The following is an 18,860-nucleotide window of genomic DNA, read 5'->3' as shown; positions in this document are numbered from 1 at the left end:
TCAGATATCTAGGCCAGTGTTCATCTTTATACACCATTTTATTATATAAATCTACATCTCATTGGCTAATTTTTAACTGGAGCCAAGCATGAGCTCAAAAACAAAAGGTGCATTTACTATAGTGTACACATCTTTACAAGGCTGATTGACAGGATGTTTCCTCGCCAACGTGACATTTGGGTACAAAACCACTGAGAAATAAAAACTTGCTAGATGCTATAGATCAAGTGGGTTCATTCGTGACAATGTTGCTCTGTGTGTGTGTGATTTTTGTGTAGTGTGTGAACTGTTCCCCTGTGTAGGTCTGTTTCATCCCCTTCGGTACTGCTGTGCGGAGCTCCTAATCCAGGTCTTCAGGTCTGGGGTCTGGAGAGACGAAAACAGAGAGTAGAGACGGACTGAAGAGAACTTACAAGTCTGAGACTGCAGCCACGTCTATTGTAAACACACTGATGCTTTGAAGTTGATTGTGACCCACACACCTGGAGTTAATACTTCATCTGCATCCTGATATTCGTTTCCTGCCTCTGTGGCTTTGATTGGTAGTTTGGGAAAGGAGGGAGGGGTGCTCCCTTTCGGGGACTTTGTGTGGATCATCGGTGCCACTCTCGCCCGGGGGACCGGTTTGGGTGGAAAACAGGGCAATGCGAGTGGCAAATCTGATGGGTACAGGTCACAAGTTACACACCCTGTACGATACAGGAGTAATGATATGATTGTTATGGGGATAAGTTTAGCCTTCAGTGGTGAGTCAACTTATTTGTCGTGTTGTGACGCTCTCTCACCAATGCAGGTGTCGTAGGGCTGGGGAACCAGGTATGGGTGCAGACGGAACTCTGTCGCTTTCAGGAAGTGATCTAGCACTGCCCCCAGGGAAGGGACAGTCACCTGATGAAACGGACAGACATTAGGATGTTACCTCATATCGGACAAACTTGAAGGGCTGTCAAGACACTAAGCATATACAGAGTGTCGTCTCATATCAGTGCTGTGTTTTGAGCCCATCCTGATGGGATGAGTGTCAGACATTCAGTACAGGAATCAGGCTGCAGGAGCAGGACTCACCGGGGCATCGAGTTCTATGACGAAGTCTGTGTCTATGGAAAGCACTTTGTAGTTCTTCATCACTGGGCCACTGAAAGATAGAAAGAGTCTGGTAAATCTCAAGAGTACTCGGTCTCCTCTCTACTCCCTCAACCAGACACACTTGTATGATAGGGCTTGGGTGCTGTTTTCAATAAAGGCTTGTTTAGTGAAGGGGGGAGAAACTTGAGGCCTGTAAGTTACAGGGTGTTGGAGTTCTGGGTTAAAGATCAGGGGTGAGATGTTTAAGTTCAAGACCTGGGGTAGTCCTGTCTCAAGGTGATGGCGTAGTTAGTGTTGTCAGTCGAGGGGCGGAGAATGATGCTGCCGTACTCTGTGTTCTCCTTCAACATTTTCTCTGCCTTCTGTCGAGACACAGGAAAGAAACAGCTGGAGAGAGGAGAAGAAAAGGAGGGTGAGAGGAGATAAAATACATTTTGTATCAAAATAATGAATAGAAACATGGCAATACTCACGGGGGGGTTCCAGAGAGGGCGTCGTCATATGTGTCGCATAAGGAGGGATGGATATGGTAGGTGGTGTAAGGCAGGGTAGGACATGGGGCCTGTCTCTTCTTCTCCTCAGACAGAACCTCTTGCAGCCTCAGCATCTGACCAGGGAGCAGCTGCAGTTTACTGGGGATCTCCTTCTACAGGGCACATTGTCAAAGAAATTGCATGTTTATATTTACTTTGCTCTTTAGTTTAATCTACAAGTTCTCTGTTCTTACTTAACTCTCAGGAAAGTGAGTCAGAATGAGGATTTAACCCTGACATCCCTATGTGTGTATGTGTTACATACTCACAGTGGCCACAGTCATGATGAAGCCTCTCCACTCCTCTCCTGTGTTGGGGTTATCCACCTAGATCAGATATCAACAGATACCTGTCTCTTAAATCTGCAGGATTGTGCAACCACTTTATGGCTGTTTGCCAGTAACACATTCTGATTAGGAGTGGCAATAACTTGACTGAATGTAACATAAATGACCTTTAGCTGCACTTCCTCATTGGTCAGGGTGAGAGTGTAGATGGTCGACCTGTTGTTTTGATAAGGAGAATCCATCGACATCGACTTCAACATCTGAAGGTCCAGTTTCTCTGAGTACTGATAGGGAATTACGTATCTGATTAGTCAAGCCATAGATAGATTCCAACACTTGATACAATACAACCGAGAGATTAGATGAGTGCAGCTATTCTCTTACTGTGTCATGCATCTCGTCTGTGTACAGAAAGATTGTAGATCCACGGAGCTCCCCATAAAAGTTCTTAAATTCCTGGAAAAGTCCAAACCATATTCAACATGAAGTCCATTGCTCTACACTTGCAGAAACATGCCCAAATGAATTGATTTACTTTGATAAGTATACTTTACCAGTCAAAAGTTTCTACATTGTAGAATAATAGTGAAGACATCAAAACTATGAAATAACACATATGGAATCATGTAACCAAAAAAAGTGTTAAACAAATATTTTATATTTGAGATTCTTCAAAGTAGCCACGCTTTGTGTTTATGACAGCTTTGTACGCTCTTGGCATTCTCTCAACCAGCTTCAGAAGGTAGTCATCTGGAATGCATTTCAATTAACAGGTGTGTCTTGTTAAAAGTCCATTTGTGGAATTGATTTCCTTCTTTTATGCGTTTGAGCCAATCAGCTGTGTTGTGACAGGGTAGGGGTGGTGTACAGAAGATAGCCCTATTTGGTAAAAGACCAAGTCCATATTATGGCAAGAACAGCTCAAATAATCAAAGAGAAAGGACAGTCCATCATTACTTTAAGACATGAAGGTCAGTCAATCAGGAACATTTCAGGAACTTTCAAAGTTTATTCAAGTGTAGTCGCAAAAACCATCAAGCACTATGATGAAACTCTCACGGGGACTGCCACAGGAAAGGAAGACCCAGAGTTACCTCTGCTACAGAGGATAAGTTCATTAGAGTTAACTGCAACTCAGATTGCAGTCCAAATAAATGTTTTTAATTTATTTTTAATTTCACCTTTATTAAACCAGGTAAGATAGTTGAGAACAAGTTCTCATTTACAACTGCGACCTGGCCAAGATAAAGCAAAGCAGTGCGACACAAACAACAACACAGAGTTACACATGGAATAAACAAGCGTACAGTCAATAACACAATAGAAAAAAAATAGTCTATATACAGCTTCACAGTGTTCAAGTAACAGACACATCTCAACATCAACTGTTCAGAAGAGTGAGTGAATCAGGCCTTCATGGTCGAATTGCTGAAAATAAACCACTACTAAAGGAAACCAATAATAAGAAGAGACTTGCTTGGGCCAAGAAACACAAGCAATGGACATTAGACCGGTGGAAATCTGTCATTTGGTCTGATGAGACCAAATTTGAGATTTTTGGTTCCAACCACTGTGTCTTTGTGAGACGCAGAGTAGGTGAATGGATGATCTCCGCATGTGTGGTTCACACCGGGAAGCATGGAGGAGGAGGTGTGATGGTGTGGGGGTGCTTTGCTGGTGACACTGTGATTTATTTAGAATTCAAGGCACACTTAACCAGCATGGCTACCATAGCATTCTGCGGCGATACGCCATCGCATCTGGTTTGCGCTTAGTGGGACTATCATTTGTTTTTCAACAGGAAAATGACCCAACAAACACCTCCAGGCTGTGTAAGGGCTATTTTACCAAGAAGGAGAGTGATGGTGCTGCATCAGATGACCTGCCTTCCACAATCACCCGACCTCAACCCAATTGAGATGATTTGGGATGAGTTAGACCGCAGAGTGAAGGAAAAGCAGCTAACAAGTGCTCAGCACTGTCAATCGCTCCCTAAAACACTTCAGCGAGCAGGCCTTTCCTTCCGGGTATCCTGGAAGGATATTAACCTCATCCCATCAGTAGAGGATGCCTGGTTATTCTTTAAAAGTGCCTTCCTCACCATCTTAAATAAGCATGCCCCATTCAAAAAAATTAGAACCAGGAACAGATATAGCCCTTGGTTCACTCCAGACCTGACTGCCCTTGACCAGCACAAAAACATCCTGTGGCGTACTGCATTAGCATCGAATAGCCCCCGTGATATTGAACTTTTCGGAAGTTAGGAACCAATATACACAGGCAGTTAGGAAAGCTAAGGTTAGCTTTTTCAAACAGAAATTTGCATCCTCTAGCACAAACTCAAAAAAGTTCTAGGACACTGTAAAGTCCATGGAGAATAAGAGCACCTCCTCCCAGCTAACCACTGCACTGAGGTTTGGAAAAAATGTCACCACCAATAAATCCGCTGTAATTGAGAATTTCAATAAGCATTTTTCAACGGCTGGCCATGCTTTCCACCTGGTTACCCCTACCCCGGTCAACAGCCCTGCACCCCCCACAGCAACTCGCTTAAGCCTCCCCCATTTTTCCTTCACCCAAATCCAGATAGCGGATGTTCTGAAAGAGCTGCAAAATCTGGACCCCTGGGTTCGAGCCCAGGCTCTGTCGCAGCCGGCCGCGACCGGGAGGTCCATGGGGTGACGCACAATTGGCCTAGCGTCGTCCGGGTTAGGGAGGGTTTGGCCGGTTGGGATATCCTTGTCTCATCGCACACTAGCGACTCCTGTGGTGGGCCGGGCGCAGTGCACGCTGACCAGGTCGCTAGGTGTACGGTGTTTCCTCCGACACATTGGTGCGGCTGGCTTCCGGGTTGGATGCGCGCTGTGTTAAGAAGCAGTGCGGCTTGGTTGGGTTGTGTTTCGGAGGACGCATGGCTCTCGACCTTCGTCTCTCCCGAGCCCATACTGGAGTTGTAGCGATGAGACAAGACAGTAACTACTAACAATTGGATACCACGAAATTGGGGAGAAAAAGGGGGTAAAAATATATATATATATCTGGACCCCTACAAATTAGCCGGGCTAGACAATCTGGACCCTCTCTTTCTAAAATTATCTGCCGAAATTGTTGCAACCCCTATTACTAGCCTGTTCAACCTCTCTTTCGTATCGTCTGAGATTCCCAAAGATTGGAAAGCTGCTCTTCAAAGGGGGAGACACTCTAGACCCAAACTGCTACAGACCTATATCTATCCTACACTGCCTTCTAAGGTCTTCGAAAGCCAAGTTAACAAACAGATTACCGACCATTTCGAATCCCACCGTACCTTCTCCGCTATGCAATCTGGTTTCAGAGCTGGTCATGGGTGTACCTAAGCCACGCTCAAGGTCCTAAGCAATATCATAACCGCCATTGATAAGAGACAATACTGTGCAGCCGTATTCATCGACCTGGCCAAGGCTTTCGACTCTGTCAATCACCACCTTCTTATAGGCAGACTCAACAGCCTTGGTTTCTCAAATGACTGCCTCGCCTGGTTCACCAACTACTTCTCTCTCTTCAGTGTGTCAAATCGGAGGGCCTGTTGTCCGGACCTCTGGCAGTCTCTATGCGGGTGCCACAGGGTTCAATTCTCAGGCCGACTCTCTTCTCTGTATACATCAATGATGTCGCTCTTGCTGCTGGTGATTCTCTGATCCACCTCTACGCAGACGACACCATTCTGTATACTTCTGTCCCTTCTTTGGATACTGTGTTAACTAACCTCGAGATGAGCTTCAATGCCATACAGCTCTCCTTCCGTGGCCTCCAATTGCTCTTAAATGCAAGTAAAACTAAATGCATACTCTTCAACTGATCGCTGCCCGCACCTGCCCGCCCGTCCAGCATCACTACTCTGGACAGTTCTGACATAGAATATGTGAACAACTACAAATACCTAGGTGTCTGATTAGACTGTAAACTCTCCTTCCAGACTCACATTAAGCATCTCCAATCCAAAATGAAATCTAAAATCGGCTTCCTATTTCGCAACAAAGCATCCTTCACTCATGCTGCCAAACATACCCTCGTAAAACTGACCATCCTACCGATTCTCGATTTCGTCGATGTCATTTACAAAATAGCCTCCAACACTCTACTCAACAAACTGGATGCAGTCTATCACAGTGCCATCCGTTTTGTCACCAAAGCCCCATATACTAACCACCACTGCGACCTGTACTCTCTCGTTGGCTGGCCCTCGCTTCATACTCGTCGCCAAATCCACTGGCTCCAGGTCATCTACAGGTCTTTGCTAGGTAAAGCCCTGCCTTATCTCAGCTCACTGGTCACCATAGCAGCACCCACCCGCAGCACGCGCTCCAGCAGGTATATTTCACTGGTCACCCCCAAAGCCAATTACTCCTTTGGCCGCCATTCCTTCCAGTTCTCTGCTGCAAATGACTGGAACAAACTGCAAAAATCACTGAAGCTGGAGACTCATATCTTCCTCACTAACTTTAAGCACCAGCTGTCAGAGCATCTCACAGATCACTGCACCTGTACATAGCCCATCTGTAAATAGCCCGTCCAACTACCTCATCCCCATACTGTATTTATTTATTTATCTTGCTCCTTTACACCCCAGTATCTCTACTTGCACATTCATCTTTTGCACATCTGTCACTCCAGTGTTTAATTGCTATATTGTAAATACTTCGCCACCATGGCAAATTTATTGCCTTACCTCCCTTATCTTACCTCATTTGCACACACTGTATATAGACTTTTTCTACTGTATTATTGACTGTATGTTTGTTTATTCCATGTGTAAATCTGTGTTGTTGTATGTGTCGAACTGCTTTGCTTTATCTTGGCCAGGTCGCAGTTGTAATTGAGAACTTGTTCTCAACTAGCCTACCTGGTTAAATAAAGGTGAAAAAAAGCATATGTGGGAAGTCCTTCAAGACTGTTTCAAAAGCGTTCCAGGTGAAGCTGGTTGAGAGAATGCCAAGAGTGTGTAAAGCTGTCATCAAGGCAAAGGGTGGCTACTTTGAAGAATCTCAAAGATAAAATATATTTTAATTTGTTTAACACTTTTTTGGTTACTACATGATTCCATATGTGTTATTTCATAGTGTTAATGTAGTCACAATGTAGAAAATAGTACAAATAAAGAAAAACCCTTGAATGAGTAGGTGTGTCCAAGTTTTCACCATCATTGTAAAGCCCTAGTTATTTTGTTACTTTGACAAAGTTATTTATGAAAGATTATGTGATTAATGATTCATTTACTTCTGTTCCTCATTTGAAGGTCAACCCTGTTATGTTATGTGAACTGAACTCTCATTTTAATATGGTGAAACTATTCCTTTTTAAACATTTATTTTAAAAGAAACATTGAACATCTAATAGTCAAATCATAGTGTAAAACCAGGTGAGCTGGTTCTACTCTTTTAGGCCATTTTCTGGTGTTTTGTGGTGAAAAACTGAGCAGGTAGAGCATAAAACTCAGGATGTGTAACAGGATGCCCTGTCACGCATAGATAGACAAGCTAGAAATGTTTAACATTTTTTGTGAAACTTGCATTCAATTGCCCCTCCCTGTAATACAGAACAACTTTCCATTCTCCCTGTCATGAGGATTCATGGCTGATTTAACTAGTAATTACCAGTTGGAGGGCCGTCCAAGTGGATTTTTCCCAGATGTGGTAAATTCCCACTTCTCACTTGGTTACTAACGCACCATAACACTGCTAACCCAACACTGTAGAGCCGTATCATACCTCTCATTGGATGCACAAAACCTAGACCTACACTTTGAAATACAGTGCCTTCAGAAGTATTCGCACCCCTTAACCTTTTCCACACTTTGTTGTGTTACAGCCTGAATTCAAATTTATATTTTTTGTTGTTGAAATTTATACACATTTAAAGCTGAAATATTTTGAGTTTATTTAAAAAAATGTAACTAGGCATTTCAGTTAAGAACAAATTATTGTTTACAATGACAGCCTAGGAACAGTGGGTTAACTGCCTTGTTCAGGGGCAGAACGACAGATTTATACCTTGTCAGCTCAGGGATTCGATCTAGCAACTCTTTCGGTTACTGGCCCAACGCTCAAACCTCTAGGCTACCTGCCACAATAACTATTTAACTCCTTTGTTATGGCAAGACTAAATACGTCCAAAGGTAAAAATGTTCTTAACAAGTCACATAAGTTGCATGGACTCACTCTGTGTGCAATAATATCAATTATATATATTTTTTAATCATTGCCTCATCTCTGTACCCCACACATCAGCCGAGTAGTGAATTTCAAGCAGAGATTCACCACAAAGACCAGGGAGGTTTTCCAATGCTTCGCAAAGAAGAAGGCACCTGTTGGTAGATGGGTAAAAGAAAAAAACAGACACTGAATATCCCTTTGAGCATGGTGAAGTTATTAATTACACTTTGGATGGTGTATCAATACACCCTTTCACTACAAAGATACAGGTGTCCTTCCTAACTCAGTTGCCGGAGAGGAAGGAAACCGCTCAGTGATTTCACCATTGGGCCAATGGTGATTTTAAAACAGTTACAGAGTTTAATGGCTGTGATAAGAGAAAACTGAGGATGGCTCAACAATACTAACCTAATTAACAGAGTGAAAAGGAGGAAGTCTGTATAGACTCAAAATGTTCCAAAACATGCATCCTGTTTGCAATAAGGCACTAAAATAATACTGCCCAAAAATTGTCAAAGAAATTAACTTTTTGTCCTGAATAAAAAGTGTTGTTTAGGGCAAATCCAACACAACACATCACTGAGTATCAGTCTTCATATTTTCAAGGATGGTAGTGGCTGCATCATGTTATGGATATGCTCGTCATCGGCAAGGACTAGGGAGTTTTTTTTGTTGATAAAAAGAAACGGAATAGAGCTAAGCACATGCAAAATTCGAGAGGAAAACCTGGTTCAGTCTGCTTTCCAACACTGGGAGACAAATTCACCTTTCAGCAGGACAAGAAGTTAAATTCAGGGCCAAATATACACTGGAGTTGCTTACCAAGACGACATTGAATGTTCCTGTGTGGCCTAGTTACAGTTCGTACTTAAATCGGCTTGAAAATCTATGGAAAGACTTGAAAATGACTGTCTAGTAATGATCAACAACCATCTTGATAGAGCTTGAATAGTGTAAAAAATTATAATTGGCAAGTATTGTACAATCCAGGTGTGCAAAGCTCTGGAGACTTACTCAAAAAGACTCACAACTGTAATCGCTGCCAAAAGGCAATCTTACATGTATTGACCGAGGGGGTTGAATACTTATCTAATCAACATATATTAGTGTTTTATTTTTAATTAATCTTTTTCAAAATATACATTTTTTCTTCCACTTTGACAGAGTACTTTGTGTATATCGTTGAAAAAACATACAATCAAATCCATTTTAATCCCAATTCGTAACAAAGAAAAATGTGGAAAAAGTCAACTGGTGTGAATACTTTCTGAAGGCACTTTATTCTGAAGTGTTGTACAATGTACAGTTCATGTTAAAATCCATAAAAAAATATTTTTATATATAATTTATAAACAGCCTAATGCCCGATTTCATTATTTCATTAAGCTGAAGAGAGGCACTTACTATAGTATTTTTTTCCCCTCTCAAGATGTTTTTTTAATGAAGTTTAACATGTGCTCTTTATGACAGAATGTTTAAATTAGTTGAAATCTCCCCCCCAAAATTGACAATTTAAATTATATCACTGCCAAAGTTTTGTTTGGTTGGCAAAACAATTATCTCCACTGGTTTATGCTTATTTATAAAATACTCTTAGGCCTCATTCCCCCCTATCTGAGATACCTACTGCAGCCCTCATCCTCCACATACAACACCCGTTCTGCCAGTCACATTATGTTAAAGGTCCCCAAAGCACACACATCCCTGGGTCGCTCCTCTTTTCAGTTCGCTGCAGCTAGCAACTGGAACGAGCTGCAACAAACACTCAAACTGGACAGTTTTATCTCAATCTCTTCATTCAAAGACTTAATCAAGGACACTCTTACTGACAGTTGTGGCTGCTTTGTGTGATGTATTGTTGTCTCTACCTTCTTGCCCTTTGTGCTGTTGTCTGTGCCCAATAATGTTTGTACATTATTTTTGTGCTGCTACCATGTTGTGCTGCTGACATGTGTTTCTACCATGTTGTTGTCGTGTTGTGTTGCTACCATGCTGTGTTTTCATGTGTTGCTGCCATGCTATGTTGTTGTCTTAGGTCTCTCTTTATGTAGTGTTGTGGTGTCTCTCTTGTCGTGATGTGTGTTTTGTCCTATATTTTTATTTCTTTTTTCTTTTTAATCCAAGCCCTCGTACCCGCAGGAGGCCTTTTGCCTTCTGGTAGGCCTCATTGTAAATAAGATTTTTGTTCATAACTGACTTGCCTAGTTAAATATAGGTTAAATAAAACATTTAAATTCAAATCTCCATTGATCAATACGAAAATAGTAATTGAAGAAGCTGCATTAGGAACCACTTTGGCCACCAGGTAGACTAGATGTCATAGCCATGCATTTCTGGGAAATTACATGCATTTGAGCAAAGATGCTAGTTGCATATACATGTATTACGTGATGTTAAATATATCAATTTTTTTACTTTATTATTTTCGTAAGGGTCAGTCTGTCATTTTCTCTCTGCCAGTCCTTATTGGCCTATCACCCATTCTCTCTCTCCTGTTCGTTACCTTCTCTCCAGTGTATTTCTTCAGCAGCTGTCCTGAGTAATACAGAGGAAGGGCTGTGATGGTCTCCCTCCTCTTGTAAACCCGTCTAGTGGTTGCTGTCATGGTTCCACTTTGTCCTGGTCCTGCTTAGCTCAACTCTGTTTGGGTTAATCCAGTTCAGTTCACATAAACTTTAAGTTTGACTTAAGTTTAAACCACTATACATGTAGATCCAGATCCCTGTGGCTCTGTCCACCACTTGATCTAATTATCTCAGAACTTTTAGTGTTGTTGTTTTATCTGTCCGCGTGAGTCATTGACTTAGCTTATCGTCCTCTCTCTCCCTCAGTCCTTGGTCAGTATAAGGCTGGTTGGACTTAGGGAATGAGGAAGCAGTGCAGTGATTTACAGAGTGGAAAGTAACACCTCTAGGTACTAGGGCGTCCTTTGGCACTTTAGACCTGGAACTGGCACAACTGGCCCAACCTCCGAAGTGACTCTTATCAACTGTACGGAAGGTTTTCCTTTGTGTTGTCTCAGGAATGCTGCATGATCTCTCCAACATCCATTTTGTCACACGTCTGGGTAGCAGAGGTCCTGTTGTCTTTACATCCTGTAGGTCTGATACTGTATCTGATTGGAAGTTAACCCCGAAAAGTCTAAGCCTTTTTATTTATTTTTTATTTTATTAAACCTTTATTTAACCAGGTAGGCCAGTTGAGAACAAGTTCTCATTTACAACTGCGACCTGGCCAAGATAAAGCAAAGCAGTGTGACAAAAACAACAACACAGAGTTACACATAAACAAACGTAGAGTACATCACACAAAGCAGCCACCACTGTCAGTAAGAGTGTCCATGATTGAGTCTTTGAATGAAGAGATTGAGATAAAACTGTCCAGTTTGAGTGCTTGTTGCAGCTCGTTCCAGTCGCTAGCTGCAGCGAACTGAAAAGAGGAGCGACCCAGGGATGTGTGTGCTTTGGGGACCTTTAACAGAATGTGATTGGCAGAACGGGTGTTATATGTGGAGGATGAGGGCTGCAGTAGGTATCTCAGACAGGGAGGACTGAGTCCTAAGAGGGTTTAATAAATAAGCATCAACCAGAGGGTCTTGCGACGGGTATACAGAGATGACCAGTTTACAGAGGAGTATAGAGTGCAGTGATGTGTCCTATAAGGAGCATTGGTGGCAAATCTGATGGCTGAATGGTAAAGAACGTCTAGACGCTCCGAGAGCACCCTTACCTGCCGATCTATAAATTATGTCTCTGTAATCTAGCATGGGTAGGATGGTCATCTGAATCAGGGTTAGTTTGGCAGCTTGGGTGAAAGAGAAGCGATTTCGATAGTGGAAACCAAGTCTAGATTTAACTTTAGCCTACAGCTTTGATATGTGCTGAGAGAGGGACAGTGCACCGTCTAGCCACACTAGCCATACCGTCTAGCCACGCCGTCTAGCTTTTGCGAGGGGGGTTCTACTAAACTAACATTTGGAATTGTTTTTAAATGACCATACCGTGTATCATTTAGCGATTTGATTTGGAATTTTAGGACACCTGTAGGTATAAAATAAAATATATAAAAAATGTAATTGAATAACACGTTAATTAATGGCAAAACAGCAAGTAAAAAAATTGGAATCATAAGGAATAATGTTTTGAAGTGTCTCTTATATCAAGGGGAGACACTATATATACAACAGTATATGGACACCCCTTCAAATGAGAGGATTCGGCTATTTCAGCCACACCCATTGCTGACAGGTGTATAAAATCGAGCACACAGCCATGTAATCTCCATACACAAACATTGGCAGTAGAATGGCCTTACTGAAGAGCTCAGTGACTTTCAATATGGCACCGTCATAGGATGCCACCTTTCCAACAAGTTAGTTCATTACATTTTTGCCCTGCTAGAGCTGCCCTCGTCAACTGTAAGTGCTGTTATTGTGAAGTGTAAACACCTAGGAGCAACAACGGCTTGTCCGCAAAGTGGTAGGCCACACAAGAGCACAGAACGGGACCGGCGAGTGCTGAAGCACATAGGTTCATGAAATGGGTTTCCATGGCCGAGCAGCCGCACAAAGCCTAAGATCACCATGCGCAATGCCAAGCGTCAGGCTTGGCAGTCCGACAGACAAATCTGGGTTTGATGAATGCCAGAAGAACGCTACCTGCCTCAATGCATGGTGCCAACTGTAATGTTTGGTGGAGGAGGAATAATGGTCTGGGGCTGTTTTTCATGGTTTGGGCTAGGCCCCTTAGTTCCAGTGCAGGGAAATCTTAACGCTGCTGTATACAATGATATTCTAGACAATTCTGTGCTTCCAACTTTGTGACAACAGTTTGGGGAAGGCCCTTTCCTGTTTCAACATGACAATGCCCCCGTACACAAAGCGAAGTCCAAACAGAAATGGTTTGTCGAGATCGGTGTGAAAGAACTTGGGCTAGGCCCCTTAGTCAGGGTTCTGTGGCTTGCACAGAGCCCTGACCTCAACCCCATCGAACACCTTTGGGATGAATTGGAACATCGACTGCGAGCCAGGCCTATTCGCCCAACATCAGCGCCCAACCTCACTAATGCTCTTGTGGCTGAATGGAAGCAAGTCCCGGCAGCAATGTTCCAACATCTAGTGGAAACCTTTCCCAGAAGAGTGGAGGCTGTTGTAGCAGCAAAGGGGGGACCAACTCCATATTAATGCATAACACTTTGTAATGAGATGTTTGACGAGCAGGTGTCCACATAATTTTGGTAATATAAATATATAGGAAGGACATTTTTTCAAAATGCCCCAAACATGCTCAATCCGTGACATGTCTGGTGAGTATGCAGGCCATGGAGGAATTGGGACCTTTTCAGCTTCCAGGAGTTGTGTACATTTCCTTGTGACATGCATTATCGTGCTGAAACATGAGGTGGTGGCGGCGGATGAATGGCACGACATTGGGCCTCAGGATCTCATCCCTGTATCTCTGTGCATTCAAATTGCCATTGATAAAATGCAATTGTGTTTGTTGTTTGTAGCTTAAGCCTGTCCATACCATAACCCCACCGCCACCATGGGGCACTCTGTTCACAACGTTGACATCAGCAAACCGCTCGCCCACACAATGCCATCTGCCTGGTACAGTTGCCAGTGGCCATTGAAGGTGAACTTTTGCCAACTGAAGTAGATTATGACGCCGAACTGTAGTCAGGTCAAGACCCTGGTGAGGATGACGAGCACGCAGATGAGCTTCCCTGAGACTGTTTCTGACAGTTTGTGCAGAAATGTTTCGGTTGAGCAATCCCAGTTTCATCAGCTGTCCGGGTGGCTGATCTCAGACTATTCCTCAGATGAAGAAGCTGGATGTAGAGGTCCTGGGCTGGAGTGGTTACATGTGGTCTGCGATTGTAAGGCTGGTTGGTCGTACTGCCAAATTCTCTAAAACGATGGTAGAGATATTAACATTAAATTCTCTGGCAACAGCTCTGGTAGACATTCTTGCTGTCAGCATGACAATTGCACGCTCCCTCAACCTGAGACATCTGTGGCATTGTGTTGTGTGACAAAACTGCACATTTTAGACTGGCTATTTATTGTCCCCTGCACAAGGTGCACCTGTGCAACAAGGATGTAAACACATTTGTGCACAAAATTTGACATAAATAAGCTTTTTGTGCATATAAAAAATTTCGGAGATATTTTATTTCAGCTCATGAAACACGGGACCAACACTTTCCATGTTGTGTTTATATTTTAGTTCAGTGTAGTTTGTAGCCCAAACGGTTCAGACGCTACAGACAGAAGTTGGCACATCAGGGGTACCGACAAGTCCCGTGGGGCTTGTGGGGGTAGTAGAGCAAAATGGAGAACATCATCTTGTTCGTGAGAGTCTCATCTTTCCATAGAATTATATTAGTTTTGTAGGCCAAACCGGTCAGATGCTACATACTTTTTAGTGAAAAGACCGATTTTCGTGATGTCTCCTAGTCTGACAAGCAGTGCTGTAGCTCTGCCACTTCCCACCACAGATGTGGAAGGCCGACATAGGCGGCTGCGGTGGATTGAGATGCAGCCCATGCAAAACAACAGATAGCACGGGTGCCACAATCGACTCTGAAGGTTTAACTCAGTAGTAATGCCATTAGTCAACGAGTCAGATTTTGAATCCAAACAAGTCAGATGCCTATAAAAGGCTCGTAGATTAATTGTCTCTTTCTATTTTGCTCCTGACTGGTGAGATATACTCTCTCTCTTTCTGTCTCCCTCCTCCCCAGGGACTCTTGGGGCATGGCCTTTCAGGCTATGCTTTCTCTCTCCCTCTGATCATGTCTAGAATAATACATTGTAATGCTTGTTAAAGCTTTGTAAATTAAGCCTTAAGCCTTGCAGCGTTCATTGGACAAAGTTAGCTATATAATACTTGCGTTTTGCTTAAATCCTAAACACACACACACACACACACATACACACAGGCGCACACAGGCCCCTCCCACACAGGAAATAACTCAATAACTTTCCTTTTGCTTTCGTTTTTTAAGACTGCTTGCAGTAGTTGCTCTTGCTTCTTTATGTTAATCTTTTCTCTGTCAAATTGCTGTGTGAAGTGTTAAAGTGGGTGTTGGATTAGATACTTGACTCTGTCAAAATGGACAGTGTTCTGCCGGAGTTGACTTGTCTCGTCTGCTATGAGATACTAAATGATCCCCACCAGTTCCCATGTGGACACAGCTACTGCCTGCCCTGCATCCAGAGCATGAGGTGCCACAACAATTACAGCTGTCCTGAATGTCGAAGAGAATTCAAAGACAACAGTGATATCGTCAGAAACTATAGGCTGGCTAACATTGCCAACACATTCCGCAAACATCAACAGAGGACTGAGGGTAATACTGTTACAGGGGCCTCTGAGGTGAGTCCGGGTCTGAGGTGACACCAAACCTTTGGTTGCTCTTTCTTCATATATGGGACTCAAGAATATCTGGTGTGATGTGACTAGTTACCATGACAGAGAGAGTTGCCTTGAAAGTCAGGTTTATTTTATTTGTATGAAATTCCAATGAATGATTTTTAAATGTTGGTATCCAACAGTAGTTTACTGAACTTCTCCCTCTTTCCTATCAGACGTCTGGTGGATATGTGAGCTGGTTACAGCTGATGATCATACTCCTAACAGTTATTGCTCTCTGTGAGTACACAATAACCAATACCAAAGATATGATAGTTTCCAATACACCCCACAGCGAAGAATAGTATTTAAACAGTTGGGGGAAATATACAAATGGATAGATAGATCAATTATAATGTAGATGTATGAGCACATTACTTACTGTGCTCTTCAAACTGTTCTTCTTACTCATTCCCCAGTAAAAGTGTACTCCCTTTGGAAGATCGCAGACGAAGATTATCGGACACAGCTGGAAATCTACCCTTCAGACCTCCCGAACCAGGTTTGGCCCCATCTACAACCATACCACATTCAGTCCAGAGCAGTGTTATAAAACACCTTTTCTGTTGTTGTGTTACACTGTGTGTGTTGGGTTCAGAGAGAACGAAAATAACAAAAGAATGGAAGTATGTCTCGGTTGTTCCATAATCCTACCTTTGTTTCTCTTCAAGGTTACCCAGCATGATGGTCTCTTTCTGCCTAGAGTGATCTGGACACTAGTGTCTCTACTATCTCTGCTCCTCCAGATCATTTGGCTCCCCCTATGGGTGTTGTGGTGGTTTGCCTCCACACTATTGTGCCTGATATTTTTGTGTGTGGAGTTTATCATGTCTTGCCTCTTACAGGTTATTGCTTGGTTATGCAATGTTACATATTTTACATTCAACGTCCTTGTGTATGTCTGTGGTATTGTTTCCATTCTGAATTTGATTGCTGACACCAGGCATGGTAGGGAGGGTAGGCCTACGTAAAGTATCCTAACATGAAAAGCAGCCTACAGAATGCTTTAATCCAGCGATTACTACTGACCCAAATTTGGGTCACGGAAGATATGGAAAGGTCATGTGTAAATAAATAAATATATACAGTACCAGTCAAAAGTTTGGACACACCTACTCATTCAAGGGTTTTTCTTTATTTTTTACTATTTTCTACATTGTAGAATAATAGTGAAGACATCAAAACTATGAAATAACACATGTAGTGTAGTAACCAAAAAAGTGTTAAACAATTCAAAATGTATTTTACATTTGAGATTCTTCAAAGTAGCCACCCTTTGTGTTTATGACAGCTTTGCACACTCTTGGCATTCTCTCAACCAGCTTCATAAGGTAGTCATCTGGAATGCATTTCAATTAACAGGTGTGTCTTGTTCAAAGTTAATTTGTGGAATTTCTTTCCTTCTTAATGCGTTTGAGCCAATCAGTTGTGTTGTGACAAGGTCGGGGTGGTACACAGAAGATAGCCTTATTTGGTAAAAGACCAAATTATGGTAAGAACAGCTCAAATAAGCAAAGAGAAACGATCGTCCGTCATTACTTTAAGACATTAAGGTCAGTCAATATGGAACATTTCAAGAACTTTCCATGTTTCTTTAAGTGCAGTCGCAAAAACCATCAAGCGCTATGATGAAACTGTCTCTCATGAGGACCACCACAGGAAAGGAAGACACCGAGTTACCTCTGCTGCAGAGGACAAGTTCATTAGAGTTAACTGCACCTCAGATTGCAGTCCAAATAAATGCTTCACAGAGTTCAAGTAACAGATACATCTCAACATCAACTGTTCAGAGGAGACTGCGTGAATCAGGCCTTCATGGTCAAATTGCTGTAAAGAAACCACTACTAAAGAACACCAAAAAGAAGAAGAGACTTGCTTGGGCCAAGAAACATGAGCAATGGACATTAGACCAGTGGAAATCTGTCCTTTGGTCTGATGAGTCCAAATTTGAGATTTTTGGTTCCAACCGCCATGTCTTTGTGAGACATAGAGTAGGTGAACAGATGATCTCCGCATGTGTGGTTCCCACCATGAAGCATGGAGGAGAAGGTGTGATGGTGTGGGGGTGCTTGCTGGTGACACTGTCTGCGATTTATTGAGAATTCAAGGCACACTTAACCAGATTGGTTACCACAGCATTCTGCAGCGATACGCCATCCCATCTGGTTGCGCTTAGTGGGACTATCATTTGTTTTTCAACAGGACAATGACCCAAAACACACCTCCAGGTTGTGTAAGGGCTATTTGACCAAGAAGGAGAGTGATGGAGTGTTGCATCAGATGACCTGCCTTCCACAATCACCCGACCTCAGCCCAATTGAGATGGTTTGGGATGAGTTGGACCGCAGACTGAAGGAAAAGCAGTCAACAAGTGCTCAGCATATGTGGGAACTCCTTCAAGACTGTTGGAAAAGCATTCCTCATGAAGCTGGTTGAGAGAATGCCAAGAGTGTGCAAAGCTGTCATAAACACAAATGGTGGCTACTATGAAGAATCTCAAATATAAAATATATCTTGAACACTTTTTTGGATACTACATGATTCCAAATGTGTTATTTCATAGTTTTGATGTCTTCACTATTATTCTACAATGTAGAAAATAGTAAAAATAAAGAAAAAACCTTGAATGAGTAGGTGTGTCCAAACTTTTGACTGGTACTGTACATATATATTATATATGTATATTGTATTTATTTCCACATTTTGTTACGTTACAGCCTAATTCTAATATGGATTAAATATAAAATGTCCTCATCAATGTACACAAAATACATCATAATAACAAATTTATAATAACATTTAAAAAACTGAAATACCTTATTTACTTAAGTATTCAGACCGTTTACTATGAGATTCGAAATTGAGCTCAGGTGCATCCTGTTTCCATTGATCATCCTTGAGATGTTTCTATGACTTGGTTTGAGTCCACCTGTGGTAAATTAATTTGATTGGACATGGTTTGGAAAGGCACACACCTGTCTATGTAAGGTGACAGTGCATGCAGCTGACAGCGCATGTTAGCGCAAAAACCAAGCCATGAGGTCAAAGGAATTGTCCGTAAAGCTCCGAGACAGGATTGTGTCAAGGCACAGATCTGGGGAAGGGTACCAAAAAATGTCGGCAGCATTGAAGGTCCCCAAGAACACAGTGGCCTCCATCATTCTTAAATGGAAGAAGTTTGGAACCACCAAGACTCTTCCTAGAGCTGGCCGCTCGGCCAAACTGATCAATCGGGGAGAAGGACCTAGGTCAGGGAGGTGACTAAGAACCTGATGGTCACTCTAACAGAGCTCCAGAGTTCCTCTGTGGAGATGGGAGAACCTTCCAAAAGGACAACCATCTCTGCAG

General features: G+C 42.5%; 2 protein-coding genes across 3 annotated transcripts; one reads left to right on the top strand and one right to left on the bottom strand.

The window, feature by feature from the left end:
* Positions 1-19: 19 nt before the first annotated feature.
* On the bottom strand, positions 20-10,938 carry LOC139574326 (signal-transducing adaptor protein 1-like). 2 transcript variants are annotated; one of them, XM_071398797.1, is made up of 10 exons: positions 10,601-10,838; positions 2,291-2,362; positions 2,074-2,190; positions 1,889-1,945; positions 1,560-1,732; positions 1,342-1,473; positions 1,066-1,135; positions 786-888; positions 483-659; positions 20-366 (listed from the first exon to the last, which is right to left on the bottom strand). In XM_071398797.1, the coding sequence occupies exons 1-10, from the start codon at positions 10,700-10,702 to the stop codon at positions 341-343; spliced, it is 1,029 nt and encodes a 342-aa protein (XP_071254898.1). In that variant the 5' UTR covers positions 10,703-10,838; the 3' UTR covers positions 20-340. The 2 variants fall into 2 exon arrangements, with proteins under 2 accessions (XP_071254898.1, XP_071254899.1); XM_071398798.1 differs by lacking the exon at positions 2,291-2,362 and having other exon boundaries at positions 10,601-10,938.
* Positions 10,939-15,079: 4,141 nt separating this feature from the next.
* Positions 15,080-16,612, top strand: LOC139574322 (uncharacterized). The gene is made up of 4 exons (XM_071398794.1): positions 15,080-15,476; positions 15,689-15,752; positions 15,932-16,014; positions 16,184-16,612. The coding sequence occupies exons 1-4, from the start codon at positions 15,213-15,215 to the stop codon at positions 16,481-16,483; spliced, it is 711 nt and encodes a 236-aa protein (XP_071254895.1). The 5' UTR covers positions 15,080-15,212; the 3' UTR covers positions 16,484-16,612.
* Positions 16,613-18,860: the final 2,248 nt, after the last annotated feature.

Source organism: Salvelinus alpinus, chromosome 4 (assembly GCF_045679555.1).
Source record: "Salvelinus alpinus chromosome 4, SLU_Salpinus.1, whole genome shotgun sequence".
NCBI lineage: Eukaryota > Metazoa > Chordata > Actinopteri > Salmoniformes > Salmonidae > Salvelinus > Salvelinus alpinus.
Note: the sequence above shows the minus strand (reverse complement) of the source record. Positions and strands in the feature narration are given on the sequence as shown.